At 42.5% G+C, this 22927-nt stretch overlaps 1 protein-coding gene across 1 annotated transcript in view; it reads right to left on the bottom strand.

Annotated features, from left to right (window-relative positions):
* The window catches only part of LOC108578057 (glutamate receptor ionotropic, kainate 2-like), an 80727-nt gene extending 58331 nt beyond the window's left edge, over positions 1-22396 (bottom strand). Inside the window, exons 1-2 of the mRNA XM_017941315.1 lie at positions 22322-22396; positions 3528-3779 (exon numbers count right to left, since the gene is read on the bottom strand). Coding sequence (XP_017796804.1) covers positions 3528-3579 — 52 coding nt within the window. The 5' untranslated portion in view covers positions 3580-3779; positions 22322-22396. The remainder of the gene's footprint in view (positions 1-3527; positions 3780-22321) is intronic.
* Positions 22397-22927: the final 531 nt, after the last annotated feature.

Here is a 22927-nt window from a genome sequence, read left to right as displayed (position 1 = left end):
GTCTGACGACGAATGCGCCATTTTCCCTTCGGTGACAGCGAAGTTCTCGATCTCGGTGTGGGGGTGGGAGAAACTGTCACGTTCATTGCGCACGAAATGCGGTAGCGACGCACGTGCTGTAACAATCTGTCACAGGAATATTTGACGAACTCACCCCATTGTAATCCAGCTTGAACTTCGTCGATCGGTCGTTCGAAATCACGAAATCACGGTGGTGCGTTTCGTTGTTTAATCCTTTGAGTGCTGAGGAATCTGTGCCAGAACGGTCGCCGCAGCGAATGCGATTGCATTTGTCGGATCTAACAATTTTGTACCAATTTTTAACTAATATTGCAAGGTTCAATAGACATTTGCTTCGTCTTGAAAAATAAAAATTGAACTAAATTAATAAGAAATTCGTTAAGTGTCTATCAAAGTTGCTAAATTTCTCCTGAAAAATTCTTGCCTAGCTTGAAACCTACAGTGATCACAAATTTTTCGTTTCACAGTCTACGAGCAATTGTTATTACTTTATTTACACGAAACACGAACTGAACGACGAAAAAAAAAAAATAAGTACACGAGTCTACCGAATCTAAAAAGTTAAAGAGAAAAGGTTTAATTTGATATTAAGTAGAAGGAACCAGTGTTTGGTCAGACACAGTAACCCGAGAATTTCGTTTCACCATGGAGTAACCGCGCTTCGCCCAATTTGCCGCGCAACAGCGTGTATCTTCTTTCCGTCGACGCCTTCAAGTGTGACGTGATACTTGGAAGAAACATTAATTAGCCGACCACGGGACGAAGCTCGATGAGATGAAGTTAGACACGGTGTTCGATAGCGCGCACGTGCACCCTTACATAATTCCATTCAGCCCTTTCCATTATTCATCGTCGAAGATCGGCCGCCAAAGAACGCCGTTCGGTGCACACCGAGAGCGGAAGCGGTTGAAAGCACCGGAAGGAATCTCTGTGCAGTTTAAAACCGCCATTTTGCGAATTAATTAGAAGGAATTCAGGCTCTCCTGGCGGAACACGCTTTCTTCGCAAAGAGGGGTGGACGAACAGGAAGAACGGAGGGGAGGTGAGGACGTTTTCTCATTACGAATGAATTTCATTATCTCGGTTTTTGCACTCTGGCGACGAGTGTTATTAATCGACGTTATTCCATTACCGCGGTACGTAATTGTTGCTAATAGGACTGGTAATTGGCAGAGGCCTTCTTCTACTAACTGTTCCAGGGAAATTGATTATTTAACGAGGTAAACTTGTCGGAGGAATATGGGCGCAATTAACGTTCTCCATTCTCAGCCGTCTTCGTTTAACCCCTTGATTACCGAGGCCACGGGGGGAAAACTTCACTTGTACCGACAGGGGCGAACGTTGGGTAACTTTAGAAATTAAGCGTTGTGTTGTAGATTTTGATTTTATGTCGGTCGTTGCGTGTGTGTGTGTGTTGTACAGGTACGTGTTTGAAGGAATTCTAGGTTTAGGAAGGGTTTCTGTGGTTAAAAAGGGGCAGGTGCCGTTTAAAATAAAATATGTTTCATTGAGAGTAAGATTAGGCAACTATAGTTCTATTCAAGTCTATGGTACTTTTTTTGTGATTCTGAAAATTACACTTTGACTCTCAAAATCACACTTTGATCTTCAAAAATTCATTTAGATTCTTAAAACCACACTTTTACTTTCAGAATTACACCTTGACTCTCAAAATCCCACTCTGACTCTGGAAACCACACTCAGATTCTCAAAATCCCACTCCGACTCTTGAAACCACACTCAGATTCTCAAAATCCCACTCTGAGTCTCAGAATTACACCTTGACTCTTAAAATCCCACTCTGACTCTGGAAACCACACTCAGATTCTCAAAATCCCACTCTGACTCTCAAAATTATACTCAGATTCTCAAAATCTCACTCTGACTCTCGAAATCACACTCAAATTCTCAAAATCCCACTCTGTCTCTGGAAACCACACCCTGACTCTCAAAATCCCACTCTGACTCTCAAAATCCCACTCTGACTCTCAAAATTATACTCAGGTTCTCGAAATCCCACTCTGACTCTCAAAATCACCTCTCAAATTCTCAGAATCCCACTTTTACTCTCAAAATCACTCTCATATCCTCAAGCCCACACTGACTCAAAGCTTAGTGTTCAGAAATATCCGCGTCCAATCAGAAATGCCTGCAGAAAAGCTTTCTTTTCGCCTTTTTTCTCTCCTACCACGCACGCGCGCTATTCCTAAATTTTTTCCCCCTAAAATCGCCTCTCGAATGGGTCAAACGGAAGCTTCCCTTTCCATTCCAGAATAACTCCGCTCTCAGGAACCGTTTCGTCGACGTTCAACTTCCTATTAATATTCGAACAGGCTTCTCGCGAATTGCGTGTGCTTTTTGCATTAATTGAATTATAACATTCGTCCTGGGGAACGAATAGCGAAAGTTTCGAGTATAAACCACCCTGCTGTTTCACGGTCTGCGTAGTCGGTCGATGAATCTGCACCACCGGATTATGAATATGCATTCTGTTTAACGCGGCAAAAAGATCGCCCGCAGCAACAGGACGCTGCAAGAAACGCTTGGCACCGTGTTTCTGTCCCGTCTTCCTCGAACATTATAAATTCTTACGAGTGTTACACTCTTTTTTTTGACAGAGAGACGGCTACAAAAATGCAATTTGCAGAGGCACGGACGACGCGCCGCTGAGAACGGGGACTTTTGTTTTATCAGCGTTATCGCGGGTAACATGCGAGGTTTTGTACTGACCGAAGAAAACTAATTAAACTTTCAACGTTGCTTGAAAGACACCCTTATCAAGGGAGCTTCGCCTGCTTCGAGCTGTATCGGCTGTCGATGTCGCGATTACTATCTGAGAAAGCTTCACCTGGTAACTCTGTTACTTTTCTCAAGCTCGACGTCGATTTACATGGACGTGCAACAATGGAAATCTGTGCTCCAGGGTTCAAAGCAGTACTACTGCAACGTAGCTAATTTGTTTTGTAACACCGAGTAATAATTTGAAACGTGTGCACAGGCACAATTTTTCGAATTTTACAAACGTACCGTGAAAAAGGTTGAAATATAACAAAACAAATCGGGCATTCGAATGACCAGTATTGTGGAACAATAGAAAACAGTACAAATTTCATTGCGTGTTTCAAACTGTACTATGCAAAAGTTATTTACTAAACTGAGTCCAACAAAAGTGACAAAATGCATGTACAACGTAGTTAATACTTTGTTGTAGCAGTGACTACTAATGTAAAATAAGAAAAAATGCTTCAAAATACTTCAAATTTTTTAAGTACACCGTTAAACAAGTGAAAAATACAAAAATCTAACCGAAAATAATAAACTTTTGAATAAATAAATAGTGTCATTCGAGTGACCAGTAGTAAAATCAATCATAAAGCTACAGCGCAGTAGTACGAGTCGACTTTAGTCAGACACCTGAGGCACCAGCAGTGAACACCGAAGATCTGAACGTTTCAAACCCACCAAAGTCACCAAAGTGTCTGAGGAAACTTGAAAAAATCACTCACCATAGTCGTCCTCGTAGATAATGGCGACCTTGGTCCAGTTGAGAAACTCCATGATGTCCTGATAAGCGGCGTTGAGCAAACTTTGTGCGGGATAGAGGTTGATGCTGAACTCTTTCGCCTCCGTGTCCAGGTCCAGCCTGGCTTCCAGATGTGGAATGTCCAGTGCGTCGCAGATGCTGTGGATGTGTTGGCCGAGTATGGGATCCGACGGACCGAATACCGCCTGCACGCCGTACTTGACCTGTTGACACGCTGAGAACAACAACGGATCGATAGGTCAATTATTTCTTCATTCGGAGTCCCGGTGATGTTCGAGGCAAGGGAAAATTGGCTAAATTATTCAAAGTATGAATCACGTTCCCGGTCGATTGGTTAATTCCACGCTCGTTAGCCAAGTTTACGAATCTCTACGGTCATCTGTACGGCAATTTCCACGCGAGTTCGTTCGATAAACCATTACGCGGACGAAGAGGGAGAGAGGCGTTAACTAAGATTGCGAGCGACGTTAACGCGGAATTAATGATTCACCAGGTTCAACGCATGGCCATTCTCCTCGTTTCCCACTGCGAACTTCTGTTATGGTTGTTTCAAATTGTTTCGGGCACAGACGGAATTAATAACGCGATATTATTTCTTACTTCCTTCGAAAAATGGCCATTTTTTTATGACACGCGATATTTTCTTTGGAATAAAATACGCTACCCTTGGAAAGTTTATTTCTATCCGTTAAAATGCGGTAAAAGAGTAAGTATGGGAGAGAAAGTTAATTAGACGAGAATGATAAATTTCGCTGAATTGAATTACATCGCATTTCTACATTTCACGATCAAACTAACGAACTGTAGTCTACACAAATTTCTCCATAATCACCAAAAATGAGTAAATATAGGAGAAAAAAATAATTAGGCGAGGATGATAAACTCCGTTGAATTGAAATAAATTGAATTACATAGCGTTTCTACATTTCACCGTCAAACTAACGAACTGCAGTCTACACAAATGCCTCCGTAATTAGCAAAAATGAATATTCTTCAAGATAAATTCGTCGCTCCCTAGCAGGTACCATTTCAAACGTCTCGAACGGAGAGCAAATAAACTGCTCAACGGAGCACGGTGGTCTTGCGCGCCGAAGATAACACGTGTAATTCAAGAGCCAGGGCTAATAGCAAATTAACACTCGACTGAGCCCAGCATGCCGGATCTTGACGCTTGTAAAATCGTCCGCTGTTTGCGCGAATGCATATAAGCGACCAAGTACTCCGCGTAAGATGACCGAACAAACACACCGGTGCTATCTTGGCAGAGTTGCAAGGGCTGTTACGATCCGCCTGAGTGCCGTTCAGACCCTAACCTAACCGACTGCTATGCCTTTCAAACCTCGCACAACCGGCCCTTAACGTCGGAAAGTTAATACATTACACACGGGACAAGAACTCACGGATTCAAATGTCCCGCCGGGAGTTGCAGTTTCCACGTGGCTTTGTTTCCGAAGGCGGGGACACGTGTTGGATAAAGCGATTAGGGTAGCTTGCGGGATTCAATGCTACCGGAGACTTTACGACCTGGGAAACGTTCGACGAATTTTCGGGAGTATTTGCAATCGAATGATTAGAGTGACGGGTTATTTTAACTCCAGAGGAGAATAGACTTTGCTGAGCGATTTTTATTGGAAATGGGTTATGGAATGAAATAGTCTTTTAACTTTGTAATATACGATTTATTTACGGTCTCAGAGGAAACGTCTTTACTCTATTGAATCTTCTGAAGGACTGTTTCTAGGCACCCAAAAGAAAGTTGGGGTCCCCTTATACCTAGAAACTGTTTACGCTATGGTATGGCATTGTGCAGTGAGTGACTCGAAGACGGACACCAGATGCATCTGGTGGAAGTCCTAGTGCCTTTGTTTAAAATAACCCGGAGACATTTTTGTCCTCACTTGATTATTTCCATAGGGTGTTGTTAGAAATAATCCAACAATTTTTGACAGAATCGAAATTATATTTATTGCAAAACAGAGCGGAGGAGTGAAGGTTCAACCCTTTGCAATCGAATGGCGACCGAGTAGCGACGTTAAATAATTGTCACTTGCAGATCTATGGGCCTCCATAAATTTGTTCAGAGAATACAATAAAATAAATATTGAAATAAAATAGCATAGTTTTAAAAAATTTCAAGGAAAGGGTTAAGTTACTCGGGGAATTTTAGATATTTCTGGACACTAGACATCTTTTGTGGTGAAAAAATTATTCATAAGAGATGTTAAATAGAAATGACATTAAGAGAGGGATACTAAAAGTCCCAATGAATTATTCAGCCTGCTAAGAGTACAAATCCGTGAAAGATGTAATCCTCTCGGTAAAATCTTCGTTAATCTCCGAGTAACTTCCACCAATTCTCGCGTCATTCGAGGAGTTCGACTATGGAGGACTTATCTACTTATGACAACGTCCGACCGCTGATTTCCAACACAGCTCTCCACGTTCCACTGTAGATAAAACGAACCCAACCGGTATCTATCATCGTTTTCGCTCGCTGATGACACGTCATCTCGTGGAAATACCTTATCGGGAGAATCGTGTTGCGAGGCAACCAGTTACGTCCTATAAATTAGGACAACGCGCAAGGAGGATTTATGGTGTTGCCTCGAGTCACGGTTCCTTCGATTATCCGGGACACGGGAAGAAAGAACGCAGGGAAGTGAGGCTAACGAGTAATGAATTCTCCGCAGACGAGGTAATGGGATTTTGGGTGGTTCATTATCGGGCCACACTCGCAGACTCTGCTGCGGTCATTATACTCCAGTTCCCAGCCGGACTAGGACCATTTTTTCTCTCCAATCAGAAACCAGATTTTTGGTACAGAATAGAAATTCTCCAAGGATATAATTGCGTATTCTGTGTTTCAATGAGACAGATATTGCGTACGCAATTATGTCGTGTGTGCGTTGAAACACTTGACGATGGTTTACTGTATTTGTTCGATTAATTCTTAACATTTTTTGATGATTGGTAGAAATTTGAATAACAGAAAAATTACGAGTCTGAAGAATTTATGATTAGGTGTATTTTTAATGAATTTTTCTAGGATTCGTTTAATAAATTCCATTGGGATTTTTTCTTTTTTATGATTTTCAACTATGAAGGGCAATTTTTAGCATGTTCTGATGACTGGTAGAATTTTGAGAACCAGCCAAATTATGAGTCTTGTAGAATTTATGATTAGGTTTATTTTTAATCAATTTTTCTAGGATTTGTTTCACACATTCCATTAGGGTTTTTTATTTTTTATGATTTTCAACTATTAAGGGCAATTTTTAGCATGTTCTGATGACTGGTAGAATTTTGAGAACCAGCCAAATTATGAGTCTTGTAGAATTTATGATTAGGTTTATTTTTAATCAATTTTTCTAGGATTTGTTTCATACATTCCATTAGGATTTTTTATAATTTTCAATTATTAAGGGCAATTTTTAGAATGTTCTGATGACTGGTAGAATTTTAAGAACCAGCCAAATTATGAGTCTTGTAGAATTTATGATTAGGTTTATTTTTAATCAATTTTTCTAGGATTTGTTTCATACATTCCATTAGGATTTTTTATGATTTTCAACTATTAAGGGCAATTTTTAGAATGTTCTGATGACTGGTAGAATTTTGAGAACCAGCCAAATTATGAGTCTTGTAGAATTTATGATTAGGTTTATTTTCAATCAATTTTTCTAGGATTTGTTTCATACATTCCATTAGGATTTTTTATGATTTTCAACTATTAAGGGCAACTTTTAGAATGTTCTGATGACTGGTAGAATTTTGAGAACCAGCCAAATTATGAGTCTTGTAGAATTTATGATTAGGTTTATTTTTAATCAATTTTTCGTACATTCCATTAGGATTTTTTATTATTTCTGATTTTCTCGATGGTTACACGTTCTCCAACTATTAAGGGTAATTTTTAGCACGTCCTGACGACTGGTAGAATTTTCAGAACCTGCCAAATTATGAATCTTGCAAAATTTATGATTACCATAAGTTTCAATCAATTTCTCCAGGATTTATTTCATACATTCCCCTAGGATTTTTTATTATCCACGAATCTTCTGCACTATTACACACTCTCATAAACCGCAACGCAAACTAAATTCCTAAAATTTAAAATACACGTTACTCACCCACGAAATGTCTCAATTAAAAAACAACACCATTTTTCCTTGAATCTCCACTGACACGAATACACAGCTCCACACGTGCCTCTTCCCTATCCCCGTCGCTCATGCGTTACTCGTCGATGCGATTACATTTCAATTCCTCCGATGGAACATCTACGGGCGATCTAGCCTCTGTCATAAAGCATATCCCTACTACAGTCATCCCTTCGCTCCAAACGCTCGCAAGTTTCGGCGAAGCCCAGACCGTAAGCCCTCGAGAAACCTTCGAAACAGGAGAAAAAAGTCCGTCAAAGTAGACCGAGGAACGGAGTCAAAGGAACTGCTCAGCTTGAGGGTTATTCCGCGATCTAATCAGGTAATCGTCGACAGCGGAGAAGAAAGTGGAGTTGCGAGGCTCGCGGCTGTTTCCATTTCCGGCCTGTTCCGTTCATTTTTTAATCTCCGTCCCATTAGAGCGTGCTTTGAGCCGACGACGCAGCCCGGGGGCGGTGAACAAGTGGAAACGACAGACGGAGAAATGGATAAAGATAAACTGGGAATGTCTGACGACGGGGCGAGATAATGGCGTGGACCAGAGATCAGAAATAATAAAAATATATCGTTTGTTCCTGAAGATAATTGATGCCGGGGATTGTAAAGGGAACGAGCAACTTTCTGTGGAAATAAATAATACACGGGGAGGGATGAAAAGAAAGTGGCTGTGAGATAATCGCGCTGATATCGCGAGGAAGTTTCGAGGATTCGTTGCTGAGGAACGACCAAGAGCGAGAGGTTCAACGAACTTCGCTTGGTATCTCGAATTGAAGGTGCGTGGATGTTTCCATAGTCTGCGTGGCGAGGTGAAGAAAAGTTTCAGAGTAGTCAGGATTGAACGTATGGACTTGTGATCGAGGAATAGGAAACCGGAGTGAAGATTTCGCTGACCGGTAACTCGTTTCCATAGAAGAAAACAGAAAATTCGTTTTGATCAACGTCTGCGATAGACAGGCTGCTCTGTGCAGAATGTAGAGACGCGATACGGTAATTTTAAACGAGAACAGGGAGAAGCTTTTCTACGTGTAAAGAGTGTATATGTTCATCAGCTTTGGTGTAAAGTATGCTCGGCTCTGGGCGTGAAACTAAGTTATACAACGCGGAAAGATATTCGCGTGGAAATACGCGACTTCAAAAAGAAGAAAGAACGAAGCCTTCAATATCAACGTCGTTTAAAGCTGGAGGCAGCGGGATACATAATTAGTCGGCGTTCCGCGCGAGAAATCCGCGAGAAAAGCTTCGAGACGAGTTACGCTCAATCGGCCTTGCTGCTCTATTCGCGAGAACTCGACGATGGAAACTTGCAGCCTTCGAGCTTTACACTTCACACCTCTATTTTTCCGTCAAACGAATGAATTTTTCCTCCCACTCTCTCACTCTGGCTGTGAACGAGGAACAGAATTTATTCCATTTATTCCGCGAAAAGGGCGGCCTGTTCACGAAACACGCCGGATTATCCGCGAAACATTCAACCGTGGAAAAATTAATTCCCCTCTCCTCTACTTTCAGCGTTCAATGCATAACGTCAATTGCGTTAATTTCCAAAAACGTATCCTATAATACGCAGAGTGTCGATGTATTCTCAAAATGTATGCCAAAATGAACGGTGGCGATTACTCTGTTTCGCTAGAGAACGGCGACAACTTCGGGAACTCCTATCGGAAACGAGTTTAATTAAAGTTTTTAATTAAAACCGTGACTTTTTACCCGAGGGTTTCATCATCCAGCCCGATGTTCGTTCTTGTTTGGTTCGATTTCATGGAACGTCGAGAGTGTCGTGTTATCTGACGAATACACACCGTTCGAGAAATTTTCCTCGATGTAACGGAGAAAGGGGGAATATACAGGGTAGAAGTAGAATTCCGTCGAGGGTGAATGTTTTCCAAATGAAGAGACAGCGAGTGGAAAGATGATCCGTTTTATCGGTAGCAAGTGGTCGTCGAAAATGTTGCCACCGTATGGATTACAATGTAAGTTAGGTTTGGTAAAGTTCACGCTGTGGAAGCACCGTACACTGTCTCTCGGTCCAAGTTATAGATACCGAATAGTCGTCCGGAAGCTGGGCGCCACACGGGTTACAACACAATTGCTTATGACGCTAACTTGTACCTACAGACCATCTAACAAGCTCGATGGAACTTGTGCGGTAATATTTCATTTTTATTACGTCTCCCGTGCCATTGGAACTTTGATACGCCAGAGCGTTGCTCCGTTTTTTAACGAAGCTCCTGTAAAAACGTGCTAAGCGCGACCTATTTTTCGTACATTAATACGGAAAATATTTTTCATGGAAATTTTGTATCGAGAGTGTTTATGAAACCTTGAATTTTTCTACTGTTTTTAAAATTTTCATTTACACAAAGAGTGAAATTACCGAGAATATTCGAGAATATTCTATCGTAAAATGTTTTTCACTATTTTTAACATTTTCATTACCCACAGAGAGTAAAAATAAGAATATCTTTTCTGCCCCGTTAATTGTTTAAAATTCCATTTGAAAATTGTGATTGTTAGGTAATTCTCGAGGCAGTTCTCCCAAAGTTCTCCCACGGTTGATTCATTTTTCTGAAGAAGGTGATCCAGTCAGCCGTCCCTTAATTTACTCCTGGCCAATTAACCCGAAGGACCAAGGGCCAGGGGATAAACTTCCGGTTAATTTGCCGTTAAAGGGTCGCGCTGGTAATTACATCATCGACGACAGGCGCAGGCCACAGTGGTGGCACTGGTGACGGGGGTGGGCAAGGGGTGCAGCAATTAAGTGGCACAAGCATCGATCTAGCCGGTCACCAAGGATTGGTCGGGCATGGTTTCGGTGGAACGGCTTGACAGGAGGGAAAAAAATCCAATTTCTCGTTTCCGCGACCGACGATCGCCGCAAACCACATGGGACCAGAGGTGCGACACACCTGCACCACGTGCCCGCGTCATTTATTCCCCAGGACACTTCCAAAGGGTACGAAGCGAGGAATTTTTTAATAGCACCAAGATAGACGAGGCGGAATATTTTTTTCAAATATCAGAACAATGTGGAAGTTCCGTCGCTCTCAGGTAATAAAAATATTCTCCGACGCGACTCGCGAGGAATCGAACGATCCAATTTAAATACCATTTCGAGCGAACGAAATGTCTGGAAGGCTTTTCAGATCGTAATTGGTCTCCAAACTGTAATAAGCTATCGTTGACAAATTCTTCCCTTTTATATGCTTGACAAATATTTTTTTAAATTTGAAACAAAAAAAAAATTTCTTTTTTTAAATTTTAATTCTTACGACATGCAGCGACTAATTTCTGACACAAAATAAATAGGAAACTGTCACCGAGACATTATTCCAACTTTCAGCTCACGATAATACGTTAATTAAAGCACGCTCGTTAGTAGATAACGCATAAACCAACAGAACTTTCGCGTTCACCCGCAATTTTTCCCACGTATTTACGACATCGATCATTTTCACGGTGGAAACATTGGTAGGGAACTGGCAATTCAATGGAAAGTTCCGAGGGTGTCTGGAAAGAAGGAAAAGCAGGAAGAAAAAAAAGAAGAAGGCGCCAGGGTGGAAGCCAGCAAGCCAAACCAAAATTAGTTTACGAGCCCGACGGCGTCGAAAAGCTTGCACGCGTTCAACGACCGTGTCGACGACAAAAGGAACAGAACTTAATCTCCTTAACGAACCACGCCACGTGAACGTCACTCGTATCGACGCACGACGGCGTCCAGTCGAGCTTCGTTTTCGATTCGTCGACCTTCCGTCTATCGTGTTGCGTGGAACAAGACGATCTACAACGAGAAAAGCTACGGGAAGTCCATCTGCTCGAAGGTCACATTTTACCAGAGGAATTTACGAGATCTCGGAAGATAAAAGCTCGGAGAGTTCTCTGTTCGCGTCAAGGTTACGTACCGCTTGTCTGATCAATTTCGACCTATTCTACTGCGCCTGAAAGAGTCGTTCTTTCGCGTCGTTTAACGTACCATCGAACAAGAAACGACTGGAGATACAGCTTTTGTCCGGCAATTTTTGTTTCTTTACTTCATCGAAACGTGTGAGAAATTTTTTGAAAAAAGATTAGAGAGGTTCTCTGCTTTCTGCAGGCATTGAACTTGCTTAACCGCAGACGAGAAAGTTTTTCTTTCGATTTGAAATTAATATTTTGGTATGGAATTTTAATGTATCACGTGTGAAGCTTTGGTACGTGAAATACTTGACAGGTTGGTACTAAATTGGAGACTGAAAACATTCGCAAAAATATTATAATAGTGTCTAATAGTGTTAAAGGGGGTATGGACCTAAATATTCCAAAAAATCCAGTTTCTTTTTTACATATTTTCTATATATCAAGAATGTTTACTGAAGTACACTAACGTGTTGCTGATCTTCGATAAGAGATCTTTCGGAATTACCAAATTTTACAATTTTCAACACCCTCGACTAACGAAACAAACGCCTTTTTTCAAAGTGAGAAAGTTTATTTTATTAAGAGCGATTGGTCGTTCGTTAAACTCAAATTTAACAATAAATCACTTATCGATTACACTGTTAAATTCGGATTTATCGCCGCGGACGAAGAACAGAGGAAAACGAATAAGCAACAATTCTCGATTGGTTTTTCTGTTTACTCCAGAATTATCGTTCGGCCAATTATTCATACCAGGTTCGATGAACTCGCCTGTTGCGAGCTCGATAACCGGTGAGAATCGTGTGAAAAGCGTGCAGGATTATCTGGAAAAATTCAGATACGTTGCTTGGCCGTCGGCCACCGGTTATCTTAACAGTTTTTCGCGACCAATGTCCGCGCTGTTCGCGAAATATTTCATCGTATTTCATCGGTAACTACGGGGACACCTCGGGTCCCCCAAGTTTTCCAGCATTTCTCGGACGTTGCACCTGTTCTTCAACCTCGTGAACAACGACGTCGATAAATTTCCCGGCGGTCCACGCGGAAAATTCGCGGCGCGTCGAGAGCTCGCGACCAGTTTGATTGAAACGAACGAAATCTGAGCGATAAATCTACGTTCGATATTATTCGCGCCCGTAACAGGTGACTCGCGGCCATCGACGAGGGCCAATTTATGGCTGGCTGATACGAGACTCGTCACGCTTGCTTCAGGAATTTGTTAAACCTATTTTCGAGGAATAACGAGTTCGTACGTCGAAACCTTTCAATATTTTCAAGTACAATTTTCCGTAATTCTTGAATATTCTAGGAACCTAGGGAAAAATATCGAGGGACTCAAAACGGGAATTGAACCCGGGACCTTCGGCTTAGCAAGACGAGGCTTTGCCCGCTGCGCCAACCACTCCCTCTCTATGCTCCCTTCGAGATTTCCTATTTGGGTATGGAGGTACCGATACTACAATATTGTTATTATTATTGGTCAGTATGCTTTACAATAGTCGGCGCTTCAAGTCATCACGAAATTCCGAATGTATTCGCGATAAATTAATGGCGTGAGCGCTAGTGTCGTGAGATTTAAAGAAATGTTGATTTGTATGATTCGCTCTATTTTTACGAGAATTCTCCGGCTTCCCAGATTTGACGTCAAATATAATAGTTCGGGATGGGTGATGATTGGCCAGATTGAGAGGGGTCAAAATAGGGAATGGATTATTGGATATTGGAAAAAATTTGTGGAAGGAGAAAATTGAAAGTTCGAAACGTTTGCAAACCAGAGCGATGCTGGGAAAATAAAAAATAGAAGGATTATAGAGATGGACTAGTGAGTGACTGTTTATGGCAAAATAGTTAGTTCGTTTACGACGGTAAAATTTCTATTATTCTTGAGTATTTAACGAGTTAACTCGTTATTCAATTAGATTGAATTTCCGACCAACACGGACGAGTAGTTTCCCAACTCTTCTAACGAGTCCTAAGTTCTCCGAGTATTCTCAAAATTATTACTCCGCTACCTCTCGTTTGGGCCCGATATATTTCGGGCAAACGGGTTAAATCGTCCCTGAGAACGCGACAGACACGAGCCCGTAATTATTCCCGGGCTCGTAAAGTGGGCAAGGTGATTCGTTGCCAAGAAATCCTCTTAGGACACAAAAGACTCGAGTGATCGTGGCGGGCAGAAGTATTTCCCAGATGTTTGCCAAACAAAAGCGACCAAAGAAACGCATGAATATGTACTCCCGTGCCTCCCATTAATCCTCGAGTGTTTCAATAAACCTGGCACAATTATAAACTCCACCGTTCCTTCTCCCCACTTTTTCCATTCCCCTGGTAAAATTCCCGCGAGTCTTCCCCTTTCGGAGCCGTAAAATCGTTCGAAAGGTAACCGAGAATCTAGGACATCGACGTGTCTCGAGGAAATTGGCCGTAAAATATTCCCGGCGTACACAAGAGCCTCCGATGTAATTGCCATAAATTTCCATCGCGGTTAGTCGTTCCTTCACGCGTTAAATCTCGTGCAAGTACCCGACAAAAGGGAGAAGCTCGTTAAAATTTCGAACGTTAAACGTCGATCATCGGACCGTTCGGGCTCGTTCCGGTTTAATTGTCCGCGTTTCTTTGTTAGACAGTGGACAACGTGAAATCGAGACAACGAAGATATGGGGGGAAATGTGGAAAACGCTAATGGAGACTGGAGAGCTTCGTCGAGCTCTCGAGCGCGTTGTTAAGCTTTCTTGATAGAGATTATGCATAACGCCGGGCCGGGATCATAACAGAAACATTTTTCATTTGCAAGTAAAATCGTCTCTCTGCCGCTGATACTCGCGGGCTAGGTATCGCCTAACTTTGAAATTGGCAAACTTCTTTGTCGCGCCGGTCATTCCACGCTGATATCCTGCCGCGGGTAATTTAACGCGTGCGCGATGCAGTTACTTATTTTTCTTCGCTCCGTAAGGAGCTGTGTATCGTCGAATGCTAACGATGCTGGTAAAATTTTTCGAACATCCTCCTCGAAAATTTGATTGGAAGAAGTTTCTAAAGATAACCCGTTAATTTCCCTCTGTTGGATTATTCCTAAGGACACTACACAAAATATATCGCCTGAGAACAAAAATGTCTCAACGTTTTTTTCTAAACGAAGACACTAGGAGGACTACTAGATGTGTTTCGAGTTCGCCTTAGAGTCAAGACACTCCACACTGCAATACAATAGTGCATATAACATACGGAAAAGAAAAAGCAAAAACAAGTTATTTCAATTTTCCATTCTTCAGTCTCGTTTGGGCCACCCAGTATAAACAGTTCGTAGGTATAAGCGGATTTAGCTTTGCCTTTTTGGGTGTCCAGAGACAGTTCCTAACAGCTGTTCGAATAGGAAGGACGTTCTTTTCCAGTGGTGTTAATAGAAGTAAATTCAATATGCAAAAGGAAACGTTTATTTCAATCACCCATTTGAAATACCCTCGCTACAGGTGAAACTGATATTAACGTTACGCTTACAAATTCAGTTTCCATTCCCACGTTCCTCCACAAATATTAACCTCCATTCACACCAATTAGACGCGTTATCCAAAGCCTAATTGCCCGAACCTGCACTTCGAATAACATTGACAATTCTACTATTTATCCAAGCCAAGGTACACCGAGATACCTGGTGGTCGATAGAGTACGGAACGTTCAGTTCGAGACGAAGTACACTGGGAAGGAGATAACAAAGTCTCAGGTCTAGCTGTGCACCGTTGGGAACGTGTATCCTTTTCGCGGACGTGTCCAGCTCTTGTTGGCTCTCCTTTCAAGTCCCTTAACGAGGTGGCGAGTGCCGGTTTGTCCTTTGATGTCGCCAATTCACCGAACCGGCCCTCCGTCCCGCTAGTCAACCTCGTTCAATCAGAGTAATTGTGCGTTAAATCTCTCGGTCCGCCGTCGTGAAATCAATATCGCGCCGTCTGAGGAGCGGGAGTACACACGGTCGAATCGTCTTTTCCACGGTACTTTATCAACGTCCACGTACATATCGGAGCACGTTCGATTAGCCCGGCGCCGCTCGAAAAATCGAGCGACACGCGACACAGACCAATGGCGCCGACACTTTAATTGCCAATCGACGATAAGTCTTCGAATCCGCTGCGATAATGGTTTCGCGGACTCTGCGACGAATTTTGTTTCCCGAAGCTTTGCTTCGAGCGTGAAATATTTAGGGGAGGGAAATTTCGGGAATTCACGACAGTGATGGTTTTTTCGACCGAGTGATGGATGCGGTTTTTCTTCCTTTTTAATGGATTTTTGCCAGGAGAAATGATGGATGTGGGAAATTTAGAAATACAGAAATTCTGGAGGATTTAGATATATTTTTTGAACAAAGTTTCTTTTTAAAGTAATGTAACAGCGAGGATTTTAACGAAATATTAAGCTGCAATTCAGGAGTAGCTTCGCAGAGTTCGCCTTGATAGCAAATGTAATGCTCCACGATAATCTTTTCTTAATACTTAACGTTCCTCGGAAGCAACGCTTTTGAGATATCTCTTTGTATTCGAAGACTGCAATCTGTATCTCGTCTCAAAGGGGAGTGGATCTGTTACTAGAATTTAAGACAAATTTATCGCGAATCCTGCAAACTGAAATAAAAAAAAAAAAATGTTTCATTCTAGGAAAAGATCGCGATAAAATTACCCGCTCGAATCCCCTCGCGGAAATTCATCGTGCATCTTGCAAACTGAAATTAGTCACGGGAAAAAAAATATTTTTCTCCCGGAGAAAAAGACCGGAACGTAGAATTTACTTCGCTCGAATCTTCTCGCAGCAGACACGTCGTTGAACTTACAGAAAAGCGAAGATGTCTGTTTCCTTTCTCTCCACGTTGCTCTCGTACCTACTCTGCAACTTTGCTCCTTTCATCCATTTCTCACCCCCCAATTTCCTCCTTTCTGCATGTCCAGTGAAATCGACCGACGAGAAAGGCGTACCTGGCCAGGGACACACAGACAGCGGGGAAAGAAACTCGAAGAAGCGTCGACAAAGCGCGGCACGTTGTCGGCTATTGCAGCAGGAAGTACATTTTTGATAACGGCTCCCTTATCCGTCCAAGTTGCGAATTTGTATCGGAATTCGTCGAATAAATTTCGACGTCGAATGGACAAACTTTCAAAGGAATCTGATTCTTAAATTTCATTTCTGTCCAGATTCGACACGGCAAAAATTCTGTGAAAACTCTTTCGAATACATTAACCCTTATGTCAATAACCGAGTACCCTTTTGCATAATTCTCGCTTAAAATGTTGGTAAAAGGTAAAAGATTGAAATATCCGGCCAGATCGTTGTTATTTCGCACATTTCCTATCCGTGTTTGCCTCAAGTTTCCAATTTTCTTATCAGAAAACTACTAAAATTGGACGATAAAGTAGACGACAATTGTGGTTATTGACATAAGGGTTAAATTATACGTGCACCGAAAGGTGGAAATTTGACGAAAATTGACGACGTCAAGTTCGCGGACACGGGTAACAGAACGGCGCGGAAAGGAAGCGATACAATAGTTGCCTCCTTGTTTCGGATGCTGCACGGTGGTGTTTCGATAAAACGACAACGCTTCGTATAACGCGAGAAAATGAAAAGCTTCCTTTCTTGCGTTCGCGTCCCTCTTCCTTCCAAAGGATCGAATTATACGAGCGCGGAATAACTCGAGGGAGAGAGAAACACAAAATCGTTGACAAACAGAATTGAAAGAGAGACGGTGGATCCTCGTTAACGCACACAATCGCTCTCTCCTCTTCTTCCTACTGTATTATTCACATGTCTTAAGCACACCTTTCAATTCAACGTTTATCGTGCTTTGAAACAACGCTGCGACAGAATGCACTCTGTATTGCAAAGCGTGCAGCTAAGAGAGACGAGCAAAGAAGCGATACACTTTAGCCGTAGAGGTTTCTTTTCATCGAAATTATCGCAGACAAGAGCGCAGGACTGAAACGAATGATAAAACGGCGTTGATTTTCGGCTGACCGGTATATCCAGAATTACAGAACGAAATGGCTTCGGAGGAGGAACGATTTGGAAGCGATAGGGGCGCAGATGCTACCCGTGGGGAAGCTTAAATCGCGAAAAGAGCAGCGGCTGCACGAACGTCGTTGACCCGGCTCTGAAATACGATCGCGAGATACGCTCGGCTTAATCTCTGCTTCAAACCTTTCAGACTAGCCGTAGGCTCCATTATTCGCAGATTTCGCGGTGGCGCGGCTGTTGCTACCTTTCCCCACTGAGACATTCACACGCTCGCCGGATCGAATATTCTTCACAAGGAAGCGGAACATGGGTAAAATTCGACGAACACGTGTCGCGGAATTTTCAGGTGAAAGAAAAAATAAGAAGAAACGAGACGTTCCATTTCGGTAGGAAGTTAATGACCGGAGCGGGCCGATCTTGTTTTTGTTTAAAACCCTGCGAAATGGGAGACACGGTCTTCCGACGTTCGTTGTTATTAAACAAGAGCGAGTGTGTTTGTGCGACCTAGAGAGTGCGTGAGAGTGAGAGAGACCTTATAAATAGAGAAAACAACATTTTCCTCCATTTATCCAAATTATATTTCGCGTTCCGTTTTCTCCATTTCTGTGAATAATAATTTTAGAAAAAAGGGGCGGTGGTGTGTGGAGCAGCCTGAAATGGCTCACGGTCGAGTTTCTTTCAGGAGAACCGAAGGATACACACGTTCACGGGCGAGAAAGCTCCGTGCGGAAGATCGAAGATCGAGAAGTAACCGTGGAGCACCTCTATTCGTGCAAGGCATCGAGAACAGAGACCTCAAGAGGTGCTCTCGAACACGTGACAAGACGTGACGTTGTACAGAGTCTCGCTTTCTTCTTATGCTCGATCCATCCAGCATGGAACATCGACTTCTGAATCTTGGTAGACTCGTCGTTGCGTCTTTCAAAATCCACTCGCACACCTCAGATTTAACGACGTATCTACTATGGACGAATTTACTACACGTTTAACTGGCTGAAGACGCATCGATGGGGACGAAAATTCGAGTAGAATTCGGAATTTTTGTATTTTTAAATATTCAGTGTTTAATATTAATCAAGATATAATTTCTTTAAGTTATTTTAAAAAATATTCCATTCGGAATAAGGGTGCTCAAAATGAGACAGAATAAAAAATATTCCGAATGACAAATTATTCATGCAAAATTTGTTTTACATATATTTTAATTCATTCTTCTCTCATACTCGTCTCCATCTCTCTGAAAGCTTACTAACCTACTACAAAATGTAGGTTACACGTAATATCACTAAGCTGAGCCAACCTACACTCGTACCATTTAATCTCGCCACAATAAAGACGTTAAAAATAAACTTGCCACACCTTACCCAACAATTTTCCACATTCGTTCGAATAACTTAATCGACTCCGTTCACGTACGATAATTTCCACGTTTCCAATACCTCCTGTTAAAGCGAATGGTATCGGTGGAAATTCCTCGCGCAAGAGGAAACAACCCTCCGCGACTTCCTAATACCTTCAGCCGGGGCGTCGGAATCGACCGGCTGAATCCGTGTTACGCGTATATCGGCAGAAGGTCCGATAACCGACCGGCGTTTTATCCGGCACGTATGCATATAACCGTAAAAACGTAAAAACGCCCCACGGCCGGGCGCAGATAACGCTTTATGCGAAACAAACGGTCCTGCAAGCTTCATCTCGGTCACGAGCCCGCGTGCATTTGCATGCATTCTAGCCCGTGTGTCGTCGTTGTCGATGGCCAACCAACAACGGACTCGCGCGTTGTGTTCGCGTGTTCTCGACACAGTCTCTTCCGCCTGTGGTTCCACGGTATCTCGAGACGAGACTCGAGCGGCAGCTCTCTTCGACGTCGTTGGAAAAGGGCGGCTCGGTCGCGATAGAGAACGCCTCGTAAACGGAAACACTCTGGAAGAGTGAATGGAGGAGGATCGACTGTCGGGGAATCCCTTGGACAATAACTTCGAATACGACGTCGTTTCCTATCCGCCAGATTTTTTAGGCGAGTCAGGCTTAATCTCGGTGGTATTTGGGACACCGAGATTGTGCTTGTTTCGTGGCTACGTCGAAGACGATTTTTATTTTTAGTAAGAGAAGAGATATGGGAGAATGTAGGAGACGGAATGCAAAAGGCAATTAGAAATTGGTAAAATATAATTAAGATAAACAAAACTGATAACGCTTTATCGCTTCGCAGGAAAAAGGATCACTCTCGCTGTTCTTTTCCCTATTTATAAAGTCTCCGCTCTCTCTCTCACTATCATGCGCTCTCTAGGTCGCACAAACACACTCGCTCTTGTTTAATAACAACGAACGTCGGAAGGCTGTGGCCCCTGTTTGGCCTGTTCGTATCGCAGTTTCTAACAAAAACAAGCTCGACCGATCGGCCCGCTCCGGTCATTAACCTCCTACAGAAATTTACTGGAATTTATGTGAGATAGATGAAGCTTGTGTGGGCATTTGGGACAGTTTATGGCGTGGCAAATGACAGGGACCAGGCCCAAATGCCATAAGAGACGTTTGCCTTCTGTCTTGAGGACAGTTCGTGCTTAGCTTTGGAAAGACCTATAGTCGGGGCCACGATATAGCGAGGTCGTAAAATCGGTCAGACGTCAAAGTAAACATGTTTTAGCTTCCGGGACCCGAAAATTGACAGAGATACGAGCAGATAAGTACTTGAAACCATTGTCAGGACCGTACGAAGAATTCTTGTATCCAGCCAAAGTCAACTGATTCTAATATGCATGCAGCTAGGACAAATTAGGGTTTCTCCCTCTGGGGGAAGCCGCTTTTGGAAGTACGGTTACAGGTAAAGGTCTTATTGATGTCTTTAGCATCTTAGTTTATCTACTCGTGTTATATACAGATAGAAAGTGCAAAAAGATTGTGTAGCTTAATATTAACATATTTTCCATTTGTAAATGAAATACCATTTTCTACTTGAAGTACCAAATCATATGCTACCATTCGTTTATTGTTGGAACCCTCAAACAGACTGCAACACACGGCCTTGAGTGCCGCAACATCAATCGATGCCGATTCTTGAGAGTTTAATTTACGACCTCGCTATATCGTAGCCCCAACTATACGTGTAACATAATTTTCGAATAAACCGCTTAGTAGCATCGCGCGTAAAATTAATCAAGTTAGACATTTAATTTGAATTTACGTTACACAGGGTACAATGTCCAGGTAAGAATCGACGTTTGGAGAAGAAAAGTGACGGTCGAGTTCGAAAAGGTATGTGAGCAAAATCGAACAAGCGTTTTCTGGCTTGTAGCCACGGATAATCGTATGTTAGACCTTTCGGCTGACTAAAGAGGCCTGAAACTGCCTCGTCGACGATTTTTAACCCTGGTGGGTCTGGGCCAAACGGTACCTCGCCACAAACATACAGATTTATTCCTTACGTGTGACACGTACCATTCTATCGATTATCATTCACCTCGTATTTCACCTTTTCAACATCGTGCTTCTTTTTTTTTCCAGAGAGTAAATTGCGAGAAAGTGACGACCGTGTGTTCTTTTTATAAGAAGAAGGGAAATCAGAGGATTCTGCTAGAGGATTGAGTGTCTGATGGAGTTGGAAGTGGACCGAGCACGTCGGTACCATCGATCCGAAACTCGATCGTTCGTCTATCTCGCGTGCCGGACGATCTGCGCGGAAAGAAAAAGAGTAAATCCATTGATCTGATTTTCTACGGAGACTGCGTTTACGCGAGGGACACGTAGCACGCGATGAAAACGGTAGCAGCTGACGGATTACTCCGTAAATACTGAATTTCAGCGTGGATTTCCAAGGGATTCATCCCCGTGATAGAACAGGGGATTTTCTTTTCAACTGAGCGTCGATTAAATCGGAAACGAGAAGTATTTTAAAACCAAGTCTAAGTTTCATAAGAGAACGCTAATTTTTCTTTTCTACTTAGCGGAATCCTCTTTTTGGTAGCGAAGCTCTATTTGTCACGGAGAGAGGAGAGCGTGCAGCTCGCATTTTCTCACTTGAGAAGACTCCGGTGATGTAGACCTAACGACGTCGTAAAGTAACCTACACAACACATACACACGCGCGAAATTGCAGTGTAAATAAATGAAATTCAGGTGACACGCTGTACCTCTGTATCTCCCAATTTTCTTAAAAATACCACGAAATTTTTCCGAGTATTTCATTTCACTTTGAGCAGATCTGACGAAGTGGACTGTACGAAGAAAGGAATTACTCTGCTCTGAAATATTATTTCGTAATATCGTGAACTAGATTAGACTAGTGGTCGATATTTGACAGTAGACAGAAAGGAGGATAATGTGTATGCTTTAATAACGCCGCTGCAACCAACTCTATTATCCCTGACCAGCTTATACAAGGTGCTGATGAATTTTCTTCAAAGCACAGTCTACGAGACAATTTTCGTGCCTTCGATACCTTTCCTTACTCACTTCCTCGGCTTTCTCGTGTTCACCGCCTTGAAGAACATCGCGACACAAAGCAACGAAGATGCCAGAGGGTGAGGGGATCGATACTTGGGTTGATATTAAATTTTGGTAGGTAAAAATTTATGCTACGAGCTGTACAAGGTGTTCTTGTAATAGGCAAGAAAATTCAAGAAGCAATCGAATCGTTGAAAATTCATCCAATCCAGTTAGGAACACCCTGTACAAATGTAAAACATTAAATCGATCGATCACTCACCCTTCTTTGACGCGTGGAAGGAGTCATCTTTTGGCACGTATTGTATATCGTACTCCAGCGTCGTTTTTGGCAGGATGAGCCTGTCCTTGTTGATCTTGTACACGGCATACTTGAAGGCCAGCTCTGTACTGCTATCCTTTTGGTCATGAGTGAATATAGCACCTGAAAGAAGCAATCGTGAACGGGTCAGAGACGATCGTCCGTATGCAGAGTGGTTGGTTAAATATCGGTTTCGCGACGGTGGCGGAATTCGCGATCAAAATGCACCCTTTCGTGCCGATATACTTTCAAGCTGCTGACCCTGCTACTCTTTCCAGATGAGAGACAAGTGCCCACTCTTCTGCATTCTATCCCAAAAAAACCTGTCCAACAATTCTACTCCGGTTAATTCTCACGGAAATACACCTGAACAATTGCGAGAAAGGAACAATTTTCTCCCGTGTTTTTTCCTCTTTGAAAAAATATATAACAAAGTAGGAAGGTGTAATTTATCGATAGAATCTGACAGAATTTTTCGCAATGTGACAAAGGGGCGGCAAAGGTGCTCGAACAAAGGCTCGACACGGCCGATTTACATTCTGAGAGTCCATCGTAACGGCTAATGGC

The sequence above is a fragment of the Habropoda laboriosa genome, unplaced genomic scaffold (genome assembly GCF_001263275.1).
Source record: "Habropoda laboriosa isolate 0110345459 unplaced genomic scaffold, ASM126327v1 scaffold5, whole genome shotgun sequence".
Taxonomy (NCBI): domain Eukaryota; kingdom Metazoa; phylum Arthropoda; class Insecta; order Hymenoptera; family Apidae; genus Habropoda; species Habropoda laboriosa.
This window is presented reverse-complemented; position numbering and strand designations above follow the sequence as displayed.